Source organism: Bubalus kerabau, chromosome 9 (assembly GCF_029407905.1).
Source record: "Bubalus kerabau isolate K-KA32 ecotype Philippines breed swamp buffalo chromosome 9, PCC_UOA_SB_1v2, whole genome shotgun sequence".
Lineage (NCBI taxonomy): Eukaryota > Metazoa > Chordata > Mammalia > Artiodactyla > Bovidae > Bubalus > Bubalus kerabau.
In genome coordinates this window covers 87,702,717-87,726,769 of record NC_073632.1, presented here as the reverse complement: position 1 = coordinate 87,726,769, position 24,053 = coordinate 87,702,717, and the positions used below count along the sequence as shown (strand labels likewise).

Sequence of the window (24,053 nt, the reverse complement as noted above, 5' to 3'; positions counted from 1 at the left end):
TGCCACCAACAGTTAGAGCTACAATAACACACACACAAATGAAATAAAATGGCATTATAAACATTAATCAGAAAAATGTTCAGTGTTCAACTTACAGCTTCTAACTGATCCATTAGCCTTGATAGAAATTTACGACATTCAGGAGTTTTACTATCAATCTTCATTCCAGTTTGCATCGCATACAATCGACCTATAAAGAAAAATACAATGATATGAATAATTCCCAGGACTGAATGTTTAAAATATGTTTTGTCTCTAACAAATAATTTAAAATTTAAGTGAATTTAGAAATAAAACTTTGATTTACTATGGATCTTATTCACAAATGTAACAAACACAAAAACACTATCCAAAGAATACAAGCTTCATGATGATGATAACAAATTTCTATGAAGGAAGGCCTTCTCTTTTGACATTATATTTAAAATAAAAGGATCAGTCTGAGGCTGTCAAAAGAACCTGCAATTTAAATTTAGTAGGCAAATGAGGGCATTCAGAAAAACAACTTTGTGTATAGGAGCACTTGCCAAGGGCCAGATACGTGATAACTGATAAAATACACAATATGCGTTGAGAGAGGGAAAATGCCTCTTGAGCTGAGGTTAATGGGGAGAATTGTTTTGGTCATTTTTATGTATACACGTAAAAATAAACATACTGAAGGAGGAAAGAGACAGAATAGGCTCCATCTCGAAAGCAGGACTCCATCTTGGGCCAGACTGTGGACTTTGAGCTATATGCCCAGTATTTATGGAAACGACATACCAACTGGAAAACCAGACCCCTGGATGGAAGAGCCCCAGGGCTCGTACCTAGACTCTCCGTTGCCTAAAAGAATACCCTAATTATCTGTGTAACCGAATAGAATCATAAATTCTATTATGCTTATTGGGGTATGACCACAGGTCTATTGATAATTGTCTACTGTTAACCACCTAGGCTTAAGGCATACATACGAATCATGGGTTTAAGGCATACAAATCACGGGTTAACTTTGATCGCATCTTTCCTTTCCTTTCTTCAGACTAGTTTCAGAGAATTCGGGGAGGTGGGTTTGAGCACGTACACTTAGGGTATATAAGGTTTTCACAAAAACTGGTTGGGGTCCTTGGTTAAGAGGAGACTCTGCCTTGGGCCCACCAGTGTAATAAACTGCACTCCACTATCTGCATTGTCCTTCTGAGTTTGTTTCCTGGAACGTGTGGCTACAATAATACCATCTCTTGAAAAAAATAATAAAAATATTACAGATAAGTTTGAAGCTAAAAACTCTGAAACCACAACCCTAAACAGCTTTCTCAGTGATGAGAGCAGTGAAGTTCGGTGGCATTTATTACCACCGGTGTGTACACATATTGCCTGTAATTTTCCTCTTAGTTTCAACAATATGCTCTGAAGATTTGCGTAGCCCTACAGGGCTCCACAGTATGGACATGACATTTGAACTAAAGCACAACGGGGTAGTTCTCAGATTTCATCATTATAAGCCATGCTGCACTACCAGACCTTCCTGAGTGCACATTCATGAGTTCCCGGTGGGAGACACCAAGGAGAACTGCTGGCTTGCAGTATGTGTACCTTTCTCACTTGAACAGCTACTCTTCAACTGTCCTTCAAAACAAATTACCACTATGCAGTTACAGCTACAACAACCCATACAAGCAGCCATTTCTCTCAAACTCGCAAAAAACTGACATTAAATTAAAAACTGGTATTAAATGTCCTATCAATCTCAGGACTGTGCTATCTCACTTTTGATTTTGCATTTTCACTACTCAAAAGGTCTTAGAGATGTACTGAAGACCTCTATATCCTCTTTTATGAATGCAGAATAACTATCAAAACAAAAATTTCATCAAATTTTCTGTTTGGTCGCTTGCTTTTTAACAAACTGCCTTGTGGCAGTTCCTTATACAGTAGGAAAGAGGGCTATCCTGTCCCCCACAACCCCAAGCGGAATCTTGTGAACACTATCACCTTTCCTGCTCTAGTCTTTTCTCCTCAGCAGGGAATCATTCAACCTATTTCTTCCCAGATTCTGCAACTCCAACTTAAACTCCATGATAATGGCAATTGTAGTCTACTTGGTTTGCTGATGGATCCCTGGCATCTGCGACAGTCCTTGGCCTTCGATAAACATTTTCTGAATAGATAAAATACATGAATGAAAGAACAGCTCGTTCTGCCTGATGGCTTTAAATGCCACTTTTGTCATTCATTATCATATATTAAATTTTCATGGGACAAAAGGCCCCAACTCTGTATATTGTCTATCTTGCTTTGTTACTTGTTAGCCTACTATCTATCGTGGCTTTATTTACTACAGCTTTAGAACATGGCAAGCTATTAGTTACTTTCATGATTTCCAATTCACACCTTCTTTAAAGATGTGTTAATATACAAATAATACAATCGTGTATTCTGTGTGTGTTTAAATTTAATATCTGTGTCTGAAGAACTACTTTTAAAGGCTTAGGCTTTTAGGGTTATCTCACAGAGCTTCAAGTTTAATTTATTAATGTATTTATTTCTGTACCAAATTTAGGGTTTTGATTCATCCATTTAACAATGAGAAACAAAAATGGAGTTTCTTAAAGACCTGTCCTGATTTACACTGACTCACAATGTAAAAAGCATGATACTTTCATTTTTACTGTACAATATCCAGCACTGGATATTAATCTGACCAAAAAAATCTAATTTGGAAGCAAAAATAAAAACCCACTTATTATATTCATTGCTTTGATCACAATGTGACAAAATTTTCTTTTTCTCTTTCTTTTAACCAGTCATATTTAATAACATGCCCAGGTTGTTTGAGAACTAGGTTTGAATCACCTCTCCCCATGCCATGCCTTTTAAAAGCATGGCTGATCACCCTCCCCTTTTTAAACCAGTCATCTCTTGAGTTGTTCAAGCTTCATGTCTATATTAGTCAGCTCTTCTTTTGTTTTAACTGTGACAGAACTCCCCAACACATTCTCTTAGTGAGCTGTTTAGGTCTTTTCCTCTAGCATTTTTGCTGTATTTCTTTTATTAAAAGCACATCACATGAGCTCTTCAGAAAATAAACATTTTGGATGCAAGTATTATGCCATCTTTCAATTTTTGAATGTTGTTTTAAAATACAGAAACTTAAAATATTTATGTACCCAAAGTGATTTTTCTATCAATTCTAAGCTTGGAAAGCTCTTTATCTCCAAGAACCTGGATATTCAGTTACATGATTTTTCCAGTTTTTCCTCTGGTTTTTCAAATTTAACTCTTTAATAACTAGCATCTACCTCAGTCACTGGTATCTGTCCCAAATGCAAGTGGTAAAAAATCCTTTCCTTCTCTAATGATTTGTGGTTCGTCTTTAGTATGTTTTTACTTTTTATATGTCTTGGCTATTTGATTTTACTGAGATTACAGATCAAATGTCATCTCCTCATATGATAATACCTAGAACTGATAACATGCTTTTTCTTCCTTGAAATTTAATCTTAGTATGTCTTAATGTATTACCAAAAATTTCTGAAGACTTTTAAGTGTTCTTGCTCTTATTTTCAAGGGGAAGGCTTTTAGCTGAGTATAGGGATCAATTCTGTGCCAGGCTGCTTCTATTTCTCCTAACAGTTCTCACCCTAAGCTATACTGAGGCTGCAGACTTTGAGACCCATAAGAGTCCAGGGAATGGCTGGAGTGTGGGAAGAAAATATCAGCCTTTTATTGATATGTTTATCTCATCCTTTGTACTTGTCTTTTATATGCTTCCCTGGTAGCTCAGCAGGTAAAGAATCTGCCTGCAGTGTAGGAGTCCAGGGTTTGATCCCTGGATTGGGAAGATACCCTGGAGAAGGAAATGGCAAACCACTCCAGTATCTTTGCTTGGAAAATCCCATCAACTGAGGAGCCTGACAGGCTGCAGTTCATGCGGCCACAAAGAGTCAAGCACATGTAGTATTTTTATTATATATATATATATATATAAATAGTACATCAATACAGAAAAATTATTTATAAAGTTACATAATATTGGAGATTCATGTTTAATTATTTTAAACTTGAGGGTAGATAAGCAAAAGGTTGAGCATCACTGCTCATTGCATCCTTACTCCTCTCAACTGTAAACTATACTTTTTGCCCCAACCAAGTCCATGTTTCTCCACAGAGCCCTATTCCTTCTACCATACTCCCTGGAACTATTGTTGAAAAAACAGTTGAAACAATTCTGAAGAATCAGCAAACTGTCTTACCTCTCCTCAGATTCCTTCTTTCTCTTTGTCTTAATTAAAACCTAAATGTCACTTAAGAAATCATTTTCTTTGCAGTTCTCTCAAGTGATGAGTTTTAATTCTCTTACATTCCTTCTAGTATTTAAGAGAAGAGTTGGCAAGTACGACTGGTTTTCTTTTTGCATCCCACTATTACAGTGTTCTCTCAAGGCTTTCTAAATACACTGGTCTAGTGCTCATCCATTCTCTTCCACTGGACTGTTATGCTTGTAATTGCTCATGGATCTCAGGGTCTTTCCTTATCTTTCCACCATCTTAAAATTTTGCTGTTCACATGGGTAATTAATACTTGTGACAGAGACAGCTAGCAGCCTACTTGCATCCTTTCTCCCTGTCTTTACTAACAAGATTCCTATATTACTAAGGAGTTGTAATATAGCTAGCCAAAACAGTACATTTTCCACTATTCCTCAAAGTGAAGTATGGCCATGCTATTACCTAAGACAAATATCATATAACCAGAAGTGGTTGAGACTGACTTCTGGAAGGACTGTAAAACAGGAATGATGGCAAGGGAAAGGAAATGACTCATTCCCCTTTCTCCTCCCTGCTGCCTAGAACAGAAATGGGACGACTGAAACTCTAGTAGGTAGCTTGGACCACAAGGCGACTTTGGTAATCATGTGCTGGTTTATAGATTTGAATTCAGAAAAAGCCTGGGTCCCTGATGATTTCATGGAATTGGTACTGGGTACTGCCAATATCAGACTTTTTTTTATATGAGGAAATAAATCCTTACTTTACTTATGCATTGTAATTCTGAATTTTCTGCAATAAGAAAGCAAATCTATTTCTAATGCATACACAGTGCTGTGCTCTCAGTTCTTACCAATACTGATTTATATAACTGTACGGACTCTCCTTTATATGCCAGTAACCTCATAACTAAATTACCATTTCAAACTGCTGTACTGCTAATATCAGTATACCATGTACTCACTCTAAACATAACTGCTTTTCTTCCAACTTTAAGCTCTGTTTGTTACAATAGGCTTCCAGTTCATTGGTGTCTCCCTACTTCTTCATTACAATCAGTCTTTTCTCCTTTAACTTCCTTCTGTAACTAGCTTTGATTTTATGATACATTTTTCTAGGACTTTATTGCCCTATCTCTAAACCCTGAATCATTTTTTACATTCCTCTGGCAAACGTACACTCATACATAAGCCCAACAATCCTCTCTCCCTGCATCTACATACCAGCAACACAGACCACAGACAGATCAGCATCACTATAAATATTAGAATTATCAACCTCAAATTAGCTTAATACTTTTTCATATTGAATATTCCAGTATTATTTATTTGAGCAAGTAAAATATACTTTCCATCACTACAAACTGAGCAAGTTACAGTTTTTTAAACATACATATTTTTATGACATGCCAACATTTTATGTCCTGTGTGAAACATCTGGTTTGAAACTAATCTTAAAGCTCTCTGTTTTGTTTCCCATCTTCTTTCCTATTTTGGCATTCTCTGAAGACATTTTATATTAATTGTGTAAAGACTGATTTCCTTATCTTCTCAACCTCTCAAATGACCATTTCAAGCATATTTCAAGCAAACCCTCATCCAAACATACACACAGAAAATTAAACAGACATCAGTTAATTATTTACTGTCTATATATACTATTAGTCAACACAGTAACACAATGTGAGGAAATAGAGGAGTGAGCTTCATTTCCCTGGGAGGTCTTTCTCCTTATTTTATTACCAAGTGGACAGTATATGAACTCTACCATCTATGGAGTGTGGTGAGCTATTTAATAGAGCAACCATGGAAATAAATGGCTATCCAGCAACGGTAAAAGTCCATTAAGCAAACACACAGAAAACTAATCAGTATTTTCTTGTTATCAAGAGAAAGTTATTTATTCCTATGGAAAAAGTTCAATTTTGTTTCTGATTTGTTACTTTTAACTACTTCCACCATTGCTCATAATAAAAATCGAGATTATCGGTACCTCCTTTGAAGTGAGAACCGATTTATTCCCAATTCACTACCACCACAACCATCATCAATTTTCTTCACAACACAAATATAAGCTTCTTACCCTCTAAAAGCTAACCTTAATACAAGTGGCTGACAGTTGAAATACAGTGCAATGATAACACAGTTTAATGGTTTCACTTACACGCATTTTCTTCTTGGCTTATATGCATATTCAGTCTTTGCAACTACAAGAACATTACAAAGTAACACCTTTAATTGAAAGACTGGAAAGAATCATCTCAAAATTGAAAAGATTGAAGTACAAATTTGCCTAGCTTCTATATTTCTGAATATCTTACATGGTTTACAATTTGTAAGTTGTACAACAAGACACATTTTCTAATATTAATACAGTGAAAAGATGTTAAATCTACTTATGAAAATTTATACACCAAAAGATCTTTTAGTCATATGGATGGGAAAAAGGACTACTTTCATATAAAACTCTGTTCAGGACAAGTAATTCATTGTAGAAGCAGCAGTATGAAGAAAAATTGATGTCCAACATGGAAAATTACCTAGTAAAACAGAATAAATATATAGCTAGAATCACCTATAGGGAAATATATTTATTTCATCAAGGAAATGTGTTTATTTTTATGAATAAATATTTTTAAAAGATGAGTAATGAGGCATATTTGCAAAAGGATTAAATACTTTCCAACCTAACTTTAATGTGAAGCATTTAGGAGACAAATATTTACTAATCCTCAAGGCATGTATACTTCAAAGTTTCATTAAATCTAAACATTAACATTCTATCACATCCTCGTTTATACATGAGAAATCTAAAAATATGAAATGCATGATATAAAGACACAAAAGGCACATAAAAGCAATTGTTAAGAATGATGTACTAGTGGGTTAAATAAATATAGCACTCAAGTAGGAATCATTATGACATACACTGATGTATAAAGCCAAATTTTATTCCAGTAAATAGAACCAAATATATTACTCTACTCCTAAGTATATTATAAATACCTGCTCTATGGTTAGTATTGTCTTTGTGAAGGGACAAAATTAAAATAAAAACAAAGTATGAATGAATATACCCTAATAAAGGGTACATACTTCACTCATTCCTTCATTAAGTATTTTTAGAGCTTCTGTCATAATATAATAGCTTTAAGAAAAGTTAGCTCCTTCTGAATTCCTACTAAAAGACTCTGCTGGTACTTAGTAAATAATAGTGATGATTTGATTACTAAAATAAGAACACAGATTCTAACTCTGGCCACAAGGAGTAATATTTGCCATCCTACTGTGAACAATCAAAGAAAACTAGACAAAATATATAAAAGAGGTTTCTGGACAATGGAAACAGACATGGTAAGATAAAGACATCTGAAGAAAGGAAACGTATCAGATGACACCAATATCAGCCTAGCATTCTGCCTGGAGGTACATCCCAGTCTAAGGAGTAGGAAGGGAATCCTAAACAGAACACAGTCCTCTGAATTGAGAAAATGGACTGGAGTTCAGGGAGACTGAGGCAGCTGTAAATGGAGGGGCAGAGCGTGAAGAGTATGGAGCTACACAGAAAAGAATAGGAGTTTATCTTGAGGCTCAGATGAACACTGCCATGCGCATGTGAAGGAGAAAACTCCACAAGGCCGAAGAATGGACAGAAGCTGTGAGCTGGACTATTCCCAATGCACACATAGGGCTGGGATGCATTCAGGTTCCAACCAAAAGGAGCAGAAAGCCCCAGAGGTTTACCCAGGATATTCTGTAGACAGCCCCCAAATAAAATAGGGTTAACCTGTCCCTAAAGCAAGGAGTACTTTAGAACTGCCCACCAAAGCTAAAAACAAAACAAGGCACCAAAGAATTAAACTGAACAGCAATTAATTGCTGGCTGCATTTAATCCCTTCAAAGAACAGACATTCAAGAACTTAAAATTCACTTTGTCCCTCAGTCAATCAAAAATCACTAATGATGGCAACAGAGGAAGAATGTGAACATAAAAAACTAAAACAATGACAAAATAATGGAAATAGCAGATGATGACATTAAAATACTGGGAAATCATTTTGAAGTATTTTATGGAAACCATGAATAAAATGAGGAGATAGAACATACACAAAGGAACACAAAAGGGCCATCCAGAAATGAAATATAAGAATATCTGAAATGAAAAGTTTACTGGACAGGATTAATAGTAGTTTAGATATCATAAAAGAAAAAAACTAATGAACTTCAGAACACAGCAGTAGAAACTACCTAAAATAAAGCAGGGAGTAAAAAGACTGAAAAGGAAAACAAACACAAAACCAGAGTTTCAGTGAGGTACGGGGAACCATCAAATGCTCTAACATATATGTAACTGGAGTCCACCCCCTTAAAGGTGTGGGGAGGAGTGGCAAAAATGATTGATAAATTCTTTGCCCAGCAAAAATATCTTTCAATAAGGATGAAAATAAAAGCTTGTTTCACAGCATAGAAGCTGATAGAATTGGTGACAATCCTATTAAGGAAATGATAAACTTTTCAACAGGCAAGAAAATGACACCATATTTAAAACCAACTACAAAGGCATGAAGAATGCTGAAAATGGTAATTATGTGGGAATATACTAAAAATTTTATTTCCTCATTTTATACATTTCTTTTTAAGAAGGACAATTAAAAAATAACTACATTCTAGGGTTTACAGGTTTATAACTGAAATATATGATAACTACAGCCAAAGGACAGGAGAAGGGAAAAGTAAGTTCTAAACTAATATGTGAAATGCGATTTTATATAGTAGTTGACTGTGACAGGGGTTCCCTGATGGCTCAGTTGGTAAAGAATTCGCCTCCAACGTGTTCGATCCCTGGGTCAGGAAGATCCCCTGAAGGAGAGCATGGGAACCCACTCTAGTATCTTGCTGACAGAATCCCATGGACAGAGGCGCCTGGAGGGCTACAGTCCATGGGGTCACAGAGTCGGGCACGACGGAAGCAACTGAGACACACACACAGCCTGTGACAAGTTACTGTAATGCTAGTGTGTGTGTGTTAGCTTAAAGAGTTTAAAACCAAAATGATTTACTAAAAACAGGAGTAATTATTAAAATGACTATTCTACAATATAAAATTCATGTCTGCGAATATGTTTGCAAAATAAAAAAAGAAATGGAATGTTAATGGATAAGTCAGCAGTCCAACTTTCCGAGGTTTTTATTATTAACCTGTCATGCGACAGTAAAGTATCCGGAGTCAGCTTACAATAAAGAAATGATACATACTTAGACAAAAGGACTATGAGCTCAAATTAGTTGCTACAGATTCAGAAACCAGCACAAAAAAACTGCTTATCTTTAACTGGCTTAGTCAAATTTATTAGTCATTAAAATCAATTTCTGTGTGATTAACAGCAAATAACAGGCAACTGATTATTAATCCTAATATCCAAGTAGCTTATCACCATCAATAAAAATTCATTATTATTTAGCCTTTAAACATTTACACTGGTGTCCTATGACATCTTGTATATGAAATATACCATATGTATTTTCAACTTCCTGAACAACCACATCTAATTTTCCTATGGTCATATAAAGAAATGACTCTCAAAGAACATTTATACATGTTAACTGAATGTCTATTAATTGTACAATACCACCCCCTAGAGGAAACTTTTAAAAACCAAATCTGAAACTTTGTATGTTGATATTTAATATCAACTTTATGTGTTGATAGTTAATATTGATACTAAATATCAACACACAGTTTAAAGGGAAGGAATCTTTCTAGTTTTCGCTTTATCCACAATATCAAATGTCACAGAATCAAAATATTTATCATATGGTGCCTATGTTTAGTAGGAACTCAAATATTTTCTGGCTTCATTAAGGCAAAAAAAAAAAAAAAGAGAGAGAGAGATACAAAGCTCAGAAAGTTATGTCGGTAACATCAAGCCCATCCTCATTTTCCCTCTCCACTTATCAGCAATCTTCGATTACTGCACTGGTTCCCTTTGTTTTCCCACTGATTTAACAAGTCCCTTTACCTTCACTCTGTAACTGCTATTCTAATGACTACCTACTCTCAACAATTTTTCATATACCCACTTCTCATCTAGCATCTGTCATTCAGGTCCTGGTTCCATCACTTACTAACAGAAGGACCAGGATGACTGTAAGGTTCAAATCAGATACCCAGAAGAAAAGGACTGTTATGAATGCCAAAAGCTCCATGAATGTTAGTTATCTGGCCTCTTTATTCCATGACAACTATAAGGTGTAGCTATGGGGACCATGGCTACCTCAAAAGTCAGATCAATTCATCATTTTTGGAGTATCTATTCCTTATTGTGTAAGTGTCTTTAGTGGCCGAGCACTACCTGGTACAGTGAATGAATCAAGAGGCCCTAGCAGGGTACAGTCTCCTTAAGTTTACACTCTAGAAGGGACAGCAGGCATATAAAAAGCAATTAAGATAAAGCCATACAAGGCACAATGAGGACCGAGTGATGATGCATCTTAAAACCAGGGAGTTTAAGACAAAGCCTCCCAGAGAAAGTGAAATTTAAGCTAGAATCTTAAGGATAAAAATGGAGTGGGTTTGGTAAGGAGGGGAAGAGGTGTCAAGGGCTGGAGAACAACGTTGGAAGGTCTGGAGACAACAGAAAGTCAGTCAGGTTCTAGAAATGGAGTGAAATTCAGCTTGATTAAAATTACAGAAGATGATGCCATGTTCAAATCATAAGTTATCACTAAAGGCACTTATTTTTTCTGACAGTCAGATGGAGCTACTATTGGTGTTTAAAAAATATTTTTGCTTTTAGTAAAGCTTTTGTTGTTCAGTAATGATGGTATGAAACATGCCCACTTACAGGAAAATTTTTAAAAAGACAAAAGAAAACCATCCAGAAACCTAAAGCTGCAATTTTTTCCTCCAAGTTTATTATGTATGTGTGTGTGTCTGTGTATGTGTATATATATATATATATATATATATAGATGCATTTTTAAAAGTTCAGTTCAGTTGCTCAGTCGTGTCCAACTCTTTGCAACCCCATGGACTGCAGCACACGAGGCTTCCCTGTCCATCACCAATTCTGGGAGCTTGCTCAAATGCATGTCCATCGAGTCAGTGATGCCATCCAACTATCTCATCCTCTGTCGTCCCCTTCTCCTCCTGCCTTCAGTCTTTCCCAGCCATCTGAGTCTTTTTCAATGAGTTAGTTCTTAGCATCAGGTGGCCAAAGTACTAGAGCTTCAGCTTCAGCATCAGTCCTTCCAATGAATATTTAGGACTGATTCCCTTTAGGATCAACTAGTTTGATCTCCTTGCTATCCAAGGGACTCCCAATAATCTTCTCCAACACCACAGTTCAAAAGCATCAATTCTTTGGCACTCAGCTTTCTTTACGGTCCAACTCTCACATCCATACATGACTACTGGAAAAACCATAGCCTTGACTAGATGGACCTTTGTTGGCAAAGTAAGGTCTTTGCTTCTTAATATGCTGTCTAGGTTTTCATAGCTTTTCTTCCAAGTAGCAAGAATCTTTTAATTTCATGGCTGCAGTCACCATTTGCAGTGAAAAGTTCAAATAATAGTATATATATAATTTTATATCCTGCATTTTTATATCAATCTTTCCCCATGTTACAAAAGACGCTTTCTAATTTCTAAATGATTACATCACTTTCTATGCAATGGATATACCATAACTTAACCATTTCCACCATGATATATGTTTAGGCTGTTTTTGAGCTTGCCACAAACGTATATATAATTGTTCAGATAATCCTAAAGTTCTTCATATATTAGTGATTATTTCCTAGGCAGAAGCTTTTCAAAACTGGAATTACTGTACATCATATACTTTTATAATTCTATATACTCCGATGAAATGCTTTCTAAAAATTCACACAGCCATGTCAAGGAGAATTTCATCACATACTCATTTTGTATGAGTTATAACTTTAGTCAAAAAATGATATGCCGTCTTAATTTACACTTGCTACTAATTCAGCTGAACGTTAAAAATTAGTATGCTCTCTTTTAGTAGTACATACACATTTCTGTCCATTTATGCGGATCATAATTTTCATTTTTTAAAATGGATTTGTATGAGTGTTTTCCCTATCAAGGACACTGGCCCTCTGTCTTTCATCTATTGGAAACATTCTTTTCCTAATGCAATGCTTTTATAAATTAATTGTACTGCTTGTGTAGCACAGGTTTCTAAATGTTTAGTTAACTTTATCCTTCTTTTATTCTGTGAATAAAATTTTATCTTCACTGAGCATTTAAAGTAGAACTTTCAAGTAGCAACAGGTACTACCTGCTTGAAGTAGGGGCTTCCCTGGTGGCTCAGATGATAAAGAATCTGCCTGCAATGCATGAGACCTGGGTTTGATCCCTAGGTTGGGAAGATCCCCTGGAGAAGAGAACAGCTACCCATTCCAGTATTCTTGCCTGGAGAATCCCCATGGACAGAGGAGCCTGGCAGGCTATAGTCCATGGGATCACAAAGAGTTGCACACGACTGAGCAACTTTCACTTAGCTTGAAGTAGAAGGTAGGAAGCTATCTCAATAGCTTAGATGTAAGATGAGGGTATGATGTCAAAGAAACTAAGAAGGTAAGTAAAAATTTAAACATTTGATGACTGGGCTGACTGTGACAGGTATGAAGAAAGGAAGGGACGGTTAAGTTTGTAATTTCTTAACTAATAAATCTGAAAATCTGACAGATATGAAAGATATTCTAGAAAACTTTGATGCATCAACATTAGCTCAAGATAAATTTTTTAAATGTGAGAAATTGACAAGTATATAAAAGAACATCCCCAAAGCATAAACTTCTGGCTGTAACAGGATTAACATTAAGGATTCTTCTTAGACAACTTCTATCTTCACTGTGGTGTTGGATACATGAACCTCCACTTGAGAGAACTATTTAGAGCTAAATACAGATATATACACAAATGAATTCATGGAAAACTACGTAAGTCTAAAACAGATGGGTAGATTGTGTCAATATCAATATTCTGGCTGTGATACTGTACTATGACTTTGTAAGATATTACCACTGGGCACAACGAGTAAAAGGCACACAGATCTCTTTGTAATATTTCTTCTAACTGTTTGTGGATCTATAATTATTTCAAAATAATTTAATGAAAAAAAAATCTAACAATTATTTCCAGGAGTGAGATGTTCAAAGTAAGAGTAAATTCAATAATTTGTTATTACTAATTAAAAAGGTCGAAGAAGTAAACTCTAAGCATATAGTCAAAAAGTAATTTGATATATGATATTTCAACACTTATTCCTGACTTAAAAAGAAAATATAAGATCAAACAACTTAGAAATATAGGAATACTAAGGTAACAAAAAATGATAACACACTAGAGTATTCCCATTAAGGCCAGATCTAAATCATTTCTGGAAATCACAAAATACTGGAAATGAGGAAGCACAGAGGGCACATCCTATGACATCTCTATGACAGTCTAGTAGCCACAAGCTATGAAATACTGTGCTTCGAGATTCTTTTCATTATGTTTCCTTACTGCAGTAAGAGCATGTGAAAAAACTATGAATTACCCTATATTTATTCAATCAACACATATTACATGTAAACTACATAATTTCCAATTATCCACCATGGCTTCGGTACTGTATTAGGAGTTAAGAGATTCAATGATCATCAATTTAAGACATATTTCTTGCTCTCAGAGTGAATATTCTAGTAAGGCTTGAATATTCGTAACATTTAGAACAATGGCATTCATTAAATATTTATGAATGCCAATTATGTGTCAGATGGTGAGAGAAAACAAGGTATCAATCCCTGTCTTTCAAGAGAATCCAGGAGACTGAAAGGTAAAGAGGATCAAGAGGAGGGATATACTTGATACCATTTCTAGACATCATATGAGCTCAGAAAAACCAATCTGCAAAAAATACTGAGTTGGGAATTCCCTGGTAGTCCAGTGGTTAAGACTCCAAGCTCTCACTGCCGACAGCCTGGGTTAAATTCCTGGTTGGAGAACTAAGATCCCATAAGCCAAGAGGCATGACCAAAAAAAGACACAAAAAACCCACAAACTTAAGAGATCAACAAAATATTAGAAACAAAAACACCAACCAAATATCTGAAAATCAAAACACAATGCATACTGAAAAGTGATCCAGAGGATGGAAAACACCGATTATTCATTTAAGTGTCTATCAATGTGTCTGAATAATGCCTCCGATGCATAGCTTACTCCAGCTACACACAGTTCAAAAGGAAAAAATGTAAAAAGTACTGAGTCAATAGGAGTTAAGTTTGATTAAGAGGAAGTCATAGGGGATTCCAGGCAGAGCACAACATAGAGAGAGGAAATATAAGATAATATGGAACTTTTATAAATCAGTGAGTACTTTAGCAAAATAACCTTTAGTTTTTCTTCTCACAAAAAATTCTTCCTTGTTCTAGGAATTTAGAAAATTTTTGTTTGCTCTAAGTTTACAGAAATTTATCCCTTCACACATTTTTAGGTTGACATTTACTACTTTTTATCTGAAGTTTAAACAGGTAAAAAATGCAATTTCTGTACTACAGATGTCAAGTACTGACATCTAAAAATTTTATCGCTCTTTCAACTGTAAACACCATAGCAATTTGGTATCTATTACAATCTTTCAGATAAAAAAATTATTTTTTTAAAGAGTCAGAATACACTGTCTTATTTTCTTTTAACCCATATTTCTATGTACTTTACAGGATTTTATTATAAAAATGTATCTGCAAGCTCAAACGTGTTACTTGATTATCCTATCACACTGCTCTGCAACAAAAGTATATAAAAATTTAAATTTAAATTTTTATTAAATTTCCTGAGAGAAGGTGCTATGTGTTAAAATGTTTCTTCTGGAATTGAGTTTTTGCAATTGTTATATATAACAACATAACATTTAAAACAATATGAATTTTATTTATCTTAATAATCACTAAGTATAAAAAGTAAAATTTTCTTGGAAATGCATGAGTTAAACTGCCTATCTATGAATTAACATGATTTATCCTCATAACGAACCAGAGTATTGGTTCTATTCCTGCTTTCACTTTTATGAATTTAACAAGGGAGAAAATTCATTCACATAAAGCAGCAGATGAGAATGGAAGCTTTGTCACAGCAAAACCACCGAATTCTTTAAATTCCTTCTGGGTTATAGGCTAAAAACCGCATCATTACTTATGATCAAATAACATTGTTAATAATCTTTCTTAGCTGACACTTTAATTAGGTTTGCCTCAAAATTTGTTTTAAGACTAGAAAACAATGTGTCACCCCTTCATCAGAGTATTCATTTTCTCAATTCCTCTGAAGTATACAGAAAAGACCTTATAAAGACTCATCATTTGCTTTCAAAGGCTTCTTTTTATTGTAAGAGTGAGATAGGATTTGGAAAAGTCATAATATTTTAATCTTATCACTTGTTTTAAATGTATTTCTGAAAAAAGCAAAACACTTCAGAGCTGAAAATTTACCTCATTTGAGGAGAATGTCCACCATTCTACATAAATGGCAAAACTAACTGCTGAAGTCAAACCAATCAGCCATTGGAGGCTTACTTTTTTCAGAAAAATATGACTTCTCTAATTCAAATAAACATTAACACATGTTTCCACACACTCTTTCTCATTTCTGGATTCTAAGACTAAAATTTTGATAACCTACAGACCTTGATATGAGCTTGTCACCTGAATGAAATAAGGTACTCCCACTTCAGCATTTCCCTTTTGCTTTTACCTCAGTCCATCCTAAAGGAGATCAGTCCTGGGTGTTCATTGGAAGGACTGATGTTGAAGCTGAAACTCCAATACTCTGGCCACCTGACGCAAAGAGCTGACTCACTGGAAAAGACCCTGATGCTGGGAAAGATTGAGGGCAGGAGAAGAAGGGGATGACAGAGGATGAGATGGTTGGATGGCATCACCGACTCGATGGACATGGGTTTGGGTGGACTCCGGGAGTTGGTGATGGACAGAGAGGCCTGGCGTGCTGCGGTTCATGGGGTCGCAAAGAGTCAGACATGACCGAGCGACTGAACTGAACTGAACTTACCTCAGGAATGACACTTTAATAAGGAACAGAGAACGAAATGCTAAGATCATATAATGAAAACTCTTACCATTTTGAAACTTCAACACAGGCCAGTTTTGAACATGGCCTTACCATGTTCCCCAAGAACAAGGACAACATGCTCCATACCACCTTGCACTTGGCCTTGGTTGCAAACTGCGCCTCTGCACTCCTCTGGATAAAATCCAAAATGATTGAACAATGGCTGCTAATAGCTAAGGAAAATTCCTCCTTCTTCTGAGATTCATTCTTGACTAATTATTCCTGAAAGGAGATGACTCCAGGTGACTCCCCTTATAAGCATTTTTAAATAAAGGCTTATTCTGTGCTCTTGACTGATTTTCTTCCAAATAAGACACATAAAGACAGGAAGCTCTATCTAATAGCTTAATAAATGGAGGTTTCACTAACACCAGTAATTTGTTAGAACTGTCCTTTTTTTCTGGATACCCTGGAGGATTTTCCACTTTCTCCTCCAGAACAATTCATCATAAAAATAGTAATGATGCAGGAGAGTCTGCTTTTATTCTTTAAAGTAGGAAAAAGGCAATTGAGAACAAGATATAGTAAAAAATAAATAAAGTGCAGCATACTACTTTCCCACCTTGACCAAAGGAACTTTGTCAGGAAAGAAACACAGAAGTTGTGAAATGTGAAAATGATTCCTGTAGAATTATTTGCATATTGAAGTTTGAAGAGTACTGGTTTAGTAGTTCTAGTGCCTAAGTTACAAGAAAAAAACTGTCATAAGCCATTTTTTGTTACATAGCAGAATCAGACCTAAAATATAACCTATACAGTAATTATCAGACAGCAAATATAAATGCAAATATTTTTAAAGAAATGAGTGCTTTTGAAACAGGTAAAAGATTATCAGAAATGGCGAGGCTGATTTAAAAACAAAGTAGGAGAACATCTAGAAATAAAAAATGAAAATGTTAATAGAAACACAACAGATGGGTTATACAATATATGAAGGGGAACACTAACCTAGAGAAATTACACAGAATGTAGCATAGGAAGAAAATGGACACAAACTATCAAAGCATTAAGAGACAAAGAAGCTAAAGGAGGAAAATGCAACATGTCTAATTAAAATTGAAGGAAAGAACAGAGATAGCAGAGAAACAATAATTGAAAGTAGAGAATTTTCTATATTTGATGAAAGACACCCATCTACAAACTCAGGAAGCCAAAATCTCAAATAAGGTACACAAAAAGAAATCAAGACCTAGAAAATAGGAACATAAATCATAAGGAAGAGATTACTCAATTGGTCATATTTTAAAATTAAGAACTTTTGCACATCAAAGGATTTCATAAATAGAATGAAAAATCAAAAAACAAACTTCTCAAATAAACTTTGAAAAGACATTTGCAATATCAAAAGATCAGTAGCTAGATTAAAACAATAAAATAGAAAACGGTCAAAAGCAGTAAGTAGGTATTTCAATAGGAAATCAAAAATGGTTAATTAACATATGAAAAGATGCTCAACCTTATTAAGACTCAGTGAATTGCAAATTTCACTCCAGTGAGACATCATTTCACACTCACCAGATCAGCAAAAATTTGAAAGTCTAATCACAGCAAGCATGGTAGATATATTAGCATTCATTTTACTATTCCTTGAACTGTATGTACACATTATATATGTTCTTTAACACGCACATAAGAAAGAAAGAGAAGTGGCTCAGTCGTGTTCGACTCTTTGCGACCCCCTGGACTGTAGTCTACCAGGCTCCTCTGTCCACGGAATTTTCCAGGCAAGAGTACTGGAGTGGGTTGCCATTTCCTTCTCCAGTGCTTCATAACAAAAATATTTTTTAAGTGACACCTGGTTTTAGCAATAAAAATCATTGTTCTTGACCCTGCTGAGAGCAGTTTCAGTGAAATAATGGGACTGAAAACCAGACTGCAATGGGCTGAAAAAGATCTATGAGGTTAGGATCTAAAGACAACTACAGACAACTATTTCAAGCCTAGCTTTGAGGCTGAGCCGACAGGACTGCAACTCTAGGGCAATGTCACAGTGAGAGCTCCTTTTATTTTTTAAATAAAGGAAACCGGGGCAAGTTTAGGAAGAAACAGCAAAAGAGGGAGGATAGTGACACAGGAAATAAAGGGTCCCAAGACAGTGACAAACGTGTAGAATACTGCGCCCATGCAGGGACTGCTTCTAGACGGAATCAAGGGTTTCCACTTCACTGTTATAAGAAATAATTTCTCTGACTTTAACCACATTGCTTTTCTGCTCGCTCTATTCACTCTAGTTAAAATAGTCACTTTGATGCTCCTTTAAGCAAGCCCCTACCTCAGGACTTTTGCACTTGTTATCCCCTCTATGGAGAGCACTCTCACCCAGGTGATGCAAAGCTTGCTTTTCATTCCTGTTAAGTTTGTTCACATGTGAACTCAGCGAAGCTTTCCCCGACCACTCTGAAAATGAAATCCCTCCCTCACTTCCTACCACCCTACTCCTGGTACTCCCTGTTCTTTCCCAGCTTTAATTTTCTTCACAATCTTGTAATATTCTATATAAATTTATTCATTTTACTGTTTAATCCACCCTCCCCCCCCAATATGTAAGCTTCATGAATGCTGTAGGCACTGTGCCTGGTAATACTCATACAGGTAAAATCTCAATAAATACAAGCTGAATGAATGACTAACGGTCCCTGCTTGAGGAACCTGAAAAACAAGTATAACGCAAAAATGTTGTTATGATCCGAACAAACTGAGGAGGTAAAGCCTTGAGAGTAATCATCTTACTGCCCACAGAAGAGGTGACATTTGAGTTAGAATCTGAATTAAGGAGTTCGTCAAGTGGAAAAAAGGGTAGATTTCCAAGAAAGGGAAGAATGTGGAGGTTTGAAAGGGCCTTGTACATTTGAGGAATGAAAATGGGGTACTCCTGGTTTATGGCCAGGATGGCAGTGGACCATATTTCGGCTAACCTTATACTGTCTATAATAGAGGACATATTATACTGAGCTTCTCAAAGTTAAAAATCCTTTTCAGCATACTATAGTTGCTTGGTCACTTGTTTTATTTGCAGCAAAGTTAGAATGTGGAATATAAAATAACCTATAATGGAACTACTGTCTTTAGCACAAAGGAAAAAGTGTGATCAAGTTTGATCTGTGTTTTTCATCAATTGTATCACAACCAAAGTGAGAGTATGTCACCAAATGTCTCAACCTCATTTATTATTCAAAATCAAGGCTACAAGTTCTCATTGGTAGAAGACAGCAGTTTAAATGCAAAAGGACAAATGGGTAAATACAAGTGTTCGTTCTGTAGTAGCCACTCTTTATTTATGAATGGGCCTGCAAGTTGTCATAATTAACCCACACTCATTACAATGTTTTCAATTAGTCAGTCTTCCTTTTGCCCACATCACTACTGTCTTTGGAACACTTACCTTCCTTTTAGCCCCCACTCAGTTACTTAACTACCCAGGTTAATTTCACGATTTCCTAGTGGAGACAGAAAGCTCCTGTGTGTACACACAGGGAGAAAACTTTAGAACACTGTGTTTCAGAGTCCATGAGCCCATGTATTCCGTTTAAAAATATTTAGTTGGTGGACGCTAAAGTACTTTCCAAGTTTTGCCCTTCTGAGGCCTGGAGTGGGCAGAGAACTTGGGGATCCCTAAGGAGGGCGGGACCCCGGGGACAGGTCAGAGGTCAAAGCTCAGGTCTAAAGCTAGAGAGGCGGGGACGGCCTTAAGAACCAGGGGGCGGGGGGGAGCGGAGGCCGAGGAGGACCGCGGAGACTCGGAAGGACTCACAGTAATATGCCACCACAGGGTCTCGCTTGTCATGCTCCTGAGCCGTCCTCAGATGATGCTGTATGCTCTTAAACTGTGGGGGCAGCGGGGGGAGTGTAGCAAGAGCAGCCATCTCCTCTTCAGGAATCACCACTTCCTACTCGCCGGCCGCCGACACTTCCGCTTCCGCCTGGGAGGGTGCCCGCACAAACGCGCACGGCAAATCCCACCCATTTCCCCGTTGCTCAGCGACAGCGAGGCAACTACGGGTTGGCAGTAGGGACAACCTCAGTTCGCCTGGCACGTAGCGGTTAGAGCCGAGAGGAGCTGAGCGCCTCGGCTATCCCGCTGCCTATGGAACCAGCGCCCTCTGCTGGCTGCTGGCAGGAGGGACCAGAGATTTTGTTTTACTTCTCTTTGTTTCGCCATCGACCCCCGCTTTTGTGGCTTAAGGACTGATAGAAAGGGAAAAACAGGAATAAAATGATGTTTATTAATTGGGAGAAAAGGCAAAGAGATGAATTGCCTTTGGCATCCTTCAGCAATTATTGTTTCCAGTTCCTCAAATTATATTAATAGCGTCCAGAGAAGCCTCTCTGACTTTAGAAACTTTGAATTTAATTCTTGCATAAGAGGAGAGATGTGTTTAAAATTTTAAATTACACTTCTATATGGACACATTGGATAAAATAACAAGATGCTTTTTCAACATGAATAGTGACCCATTAAACTTAAAGATATTTGGCCTTTGTTCTAAGCTGGGTGTATACACTAGTGAATTAAACATTTGTAGATAGCTTGTTTCTGGAGAGTAATGAACAATTTGCAAAGTTCTTTGATAGTTACTATCTTGTCAATGCACAAATCAGGCATTCATGTAATAGTTCTTGCTCAATGCTGCCGACTTATACCATATTTCAGTTCAATTCAGTTCAGTTGCTCAGTCGTGTCCGACTCTTTGCGGCCCCATGGACCACAGCACGCCAGGCCTCCCTGTCCATCACCAACTACCAGAGTTTACCCAAACCCATGTCCATCCAGTCAGTGATGCCTTCCAGCCATCTCATCCCCTGTCTTTCCCTTCTCCTCCTGCCCTCAATCTTTCCCAGGATCAGGGTCCTTCCAAATGAGTCAGCTCTTCGCATCAGGTGGCCAAAGTACTGGAGTTTCAGCTTCAACTTCAGTCCTTCCAATGAACACCCAGGACTGATCTCCTCTAGGATGAACTGGTTGGATTTCCTTGCAGTCCAAGGGACTCTCAAGAGTCTTCTCCAAAACCACAGTTCAAAAGCATCAATTCTTCGGTGCTCAGCTTTCTTTATAGTCCAACTCTCACATCCATACATGACCACTGGAAAAACCATAGCCTTGACTAGACAGACCTTTGTTGGCAAAGTAATGTCTCTGCTTTTGAATATGCTGTCTAGGTTGGTCATAGCTTTCCTTCCAGGGAGTAAGCATCTTTTAACTCCATGGCTGCAATAGCCATCTGCAGTGATTTTGGAGCCCCCCAAAATAAAGTCAGCCACTGTTTCCACTGTTTCTCCATCTATTTGCCATGGAGCGATGGGACCAGATGCCATGATCTTAGTTTTCTGAATATTAAGCTTTAAGCCAACTTTTTCACTCTCCTCTTTCACTTTCACTTTCTACCATAAGAGTGGTGTCATCTGCATATCTGAGGTTATTGATATTTCTCCCAGCGATCTTGATTCCAGCTTCTGCTTCCTCCAGCCCAGCATTTCTCATGATGTACTCTGCATAGAAGTTAAATAAGCGGGGTGACAATATACAGCCTTGATGTACTCCTTTTCCTATTTGGAACCAGTCTGTTCCATGTCCAGTTCTAACTGTTGCTTCCTGACCTGCATACAGGTTTCTCAAGAGGCAGGTCAGGTGGTCTGGTATTCCCATCTCTTTCAGAATTTTCCACAGTTGATTGTGATCCACACAGTCAAAGGCTTTGGCATAGTCAATAAAGCAGAAATAGATGTTTTTCTGGAAATCTCTTGCTTTTTCCATGAACCAGTGGATGTTGGCAATTTGATCTCTGGTTCCTCTGCCCCTTCTAAAACCAGCTTGACATTTGGAAGTTCATGGTTCACGTATTGCTGAAGCCTGGCTTGGAGAATTTTAAGCATTACTTTACTAGCGTGTGAGATGAGTTCAATTGTGCGGTAGTTTGAGCATTCTTTGGCATTGCCTTTGTTTGGGATTGGAATGAAAACTGACCTTTTCCAGTCCTGTGGCCACTGCTGAGTTTTCCAAATTTGCTGGCATATTGAGGGCAGCACTTTCACAGCATCATCTTTCAGGATTTGGAATAGCTCAACTGGAATTCTATCACCTCCACTAGCTTTGTTCGTAGTGATGCTTCCTAAGGCCCACTTGACCTCACATTCCAGGATGTCTGGCTCTAGGTGAGTGACTACACCATCGTGATTATCTGGGTCGTGAAGATCTTTTTTGTACAGTTCTTCTGTGTATTCTTGCCACCTCTTCTTAATATCTTCTGTTTCTGTTAGGTCCCTACTATTTCTGTCCTTTATTGAGCCCATCTGCATGAAATGTTCCCTTGGTATCTCTAATTTTCTTGAAGAGATCTCTAGTCTTTCCCATTCTATTGTTTTCCTCTATTTCTTTGCATTGATCGCTGAGGAAGGCTTTCTTATCTCTCCTTGCTATTCTTTGGAACTCTGCATTCAAATGGGAATATCTTTCCTTTTCTCCTTTGCTTTTCACTTCTCTTCTTTTCACAGCTATTTGTAAGGCCTTCTCAGACAGCCATTTTGCTTTTTTGCATTTCTTTTTCTTGGGGATGGTCTTGATTCTTGTCTCCTGTACAATGTCATGAACCTCCATCCATAGTTCATCAGGCACTCTGTCTATCAGATCTAGTCCCTTAAATCTATTTCTCACTTCCACTCTATAATCATAAGGGATTTGATTTAGGTCATACCTGAATGGTCTGGTGGTTTTCTCCACTGTCTTCAATTTCAGTCTGAATTTGGCAATAAGGAATTCATGATCCAAGCCACAGTCAGCTCCTGGTCTTGTTTTTGCTGACTGTATAGAGGTTCTCCATCTTTGGCTGCAAAGAATATAATCAGTCTGATTTCAGTGTCGAGCATCTGGTGATGTTGATTGTATATACCATTGTAGGTAGTCATCAACTTTTCCTTCTGCCATCAGTGACATTAATCCTTTTTCTTTTTTCTCCATGCATACTGTCAGGATGTGACACTTTATTTACTTCCTCCAGTAACCTTCATCTTCATTTTATCTCAGTTCCCAGTTTTGAGAGTTCATCTTAAAGCTGGTTTTCATTGAAATCACATCACTTGAAGAAACAAGATCTCAAACTCTGAAATTTCCCTCTGCCCTCTATTTTCTAATCAAGACTCCCCCCTACCCTCACCCAAACCTCAGCAGAACCTGCTCAATGTCCAGTGCACATCTATCTTTTTTCCACTGCTATTTGCAGAGTACATCACCTTACTCAGGGGGCTGCCTGTTTTTCAAAGAACTGAGTTCTGTGTTCTCTCCAATTTGAGCAACATATTTATTACCTCTTAAGAATGTATGTACTATGTACTGAATATTTGTGTTTCCCCCAAATTCATGGGCTTCCCTGATAGCTCAATTGGTAAAGAATCTGCCTGCAATGCAGGAGATCCTGGCTCAATTCCTGGGTCAGGAAGATCCCCTGGAGAAGGGCTAGGCTACCCACTCCAGTGTTCTTGGGCTTCCCTGGTGGTTCAGCTGGTGAAGAATCCGCCTGCAGTGCCAGAGACCTGGGTTCTATCCCTGGGTTGGGAAGATCCCCCGGAGAAGAGAAAGGCTACCCACTCCAGTATTCTGGCCTAGAGAATTCCATGGACTGTATAGTACATGGGGTCGCAAATAGTCAGGCACAACTCAGTGATTT

The 24,053-nt window shown here is 37.2% G+C and overlaps 1 protein-coding gene across 2 annotated transcripts in view; it reads right to left on the bottom strand.

Annotated features, from left to right (window-relative positions):
• The window catches only part of VTA1 (vesicle trafficking 1), a 70,732-nt gene extending 50,391 nt beyond the window's left edge, over nt 1-20,341 (bottom strand). The window contains exons 1-2 of one of the 2 annotated variants that reach the window (XM_055535774.1): nt 20,147-20,341; nt 96-190 (exon numbers count right to left, since the gene is read on the bottom strand). In XM_055535774.1, the coding sequence (XP_055391749.1) occupies nt 96-190; nt 20,147-20,258 (207 nt within the window). In that variant the 5' untranslated portion in view covers nt 20,259-20,341. The remainder of the gene's footprint in view (nt 1-95; nt 191-20,146) is intronic. The other variant, XM_055535773.1, reaches the window with a different exon arrangement.
• Nucleotides 20,342-24,053: the final 3,712 nt, after the last annotated feature.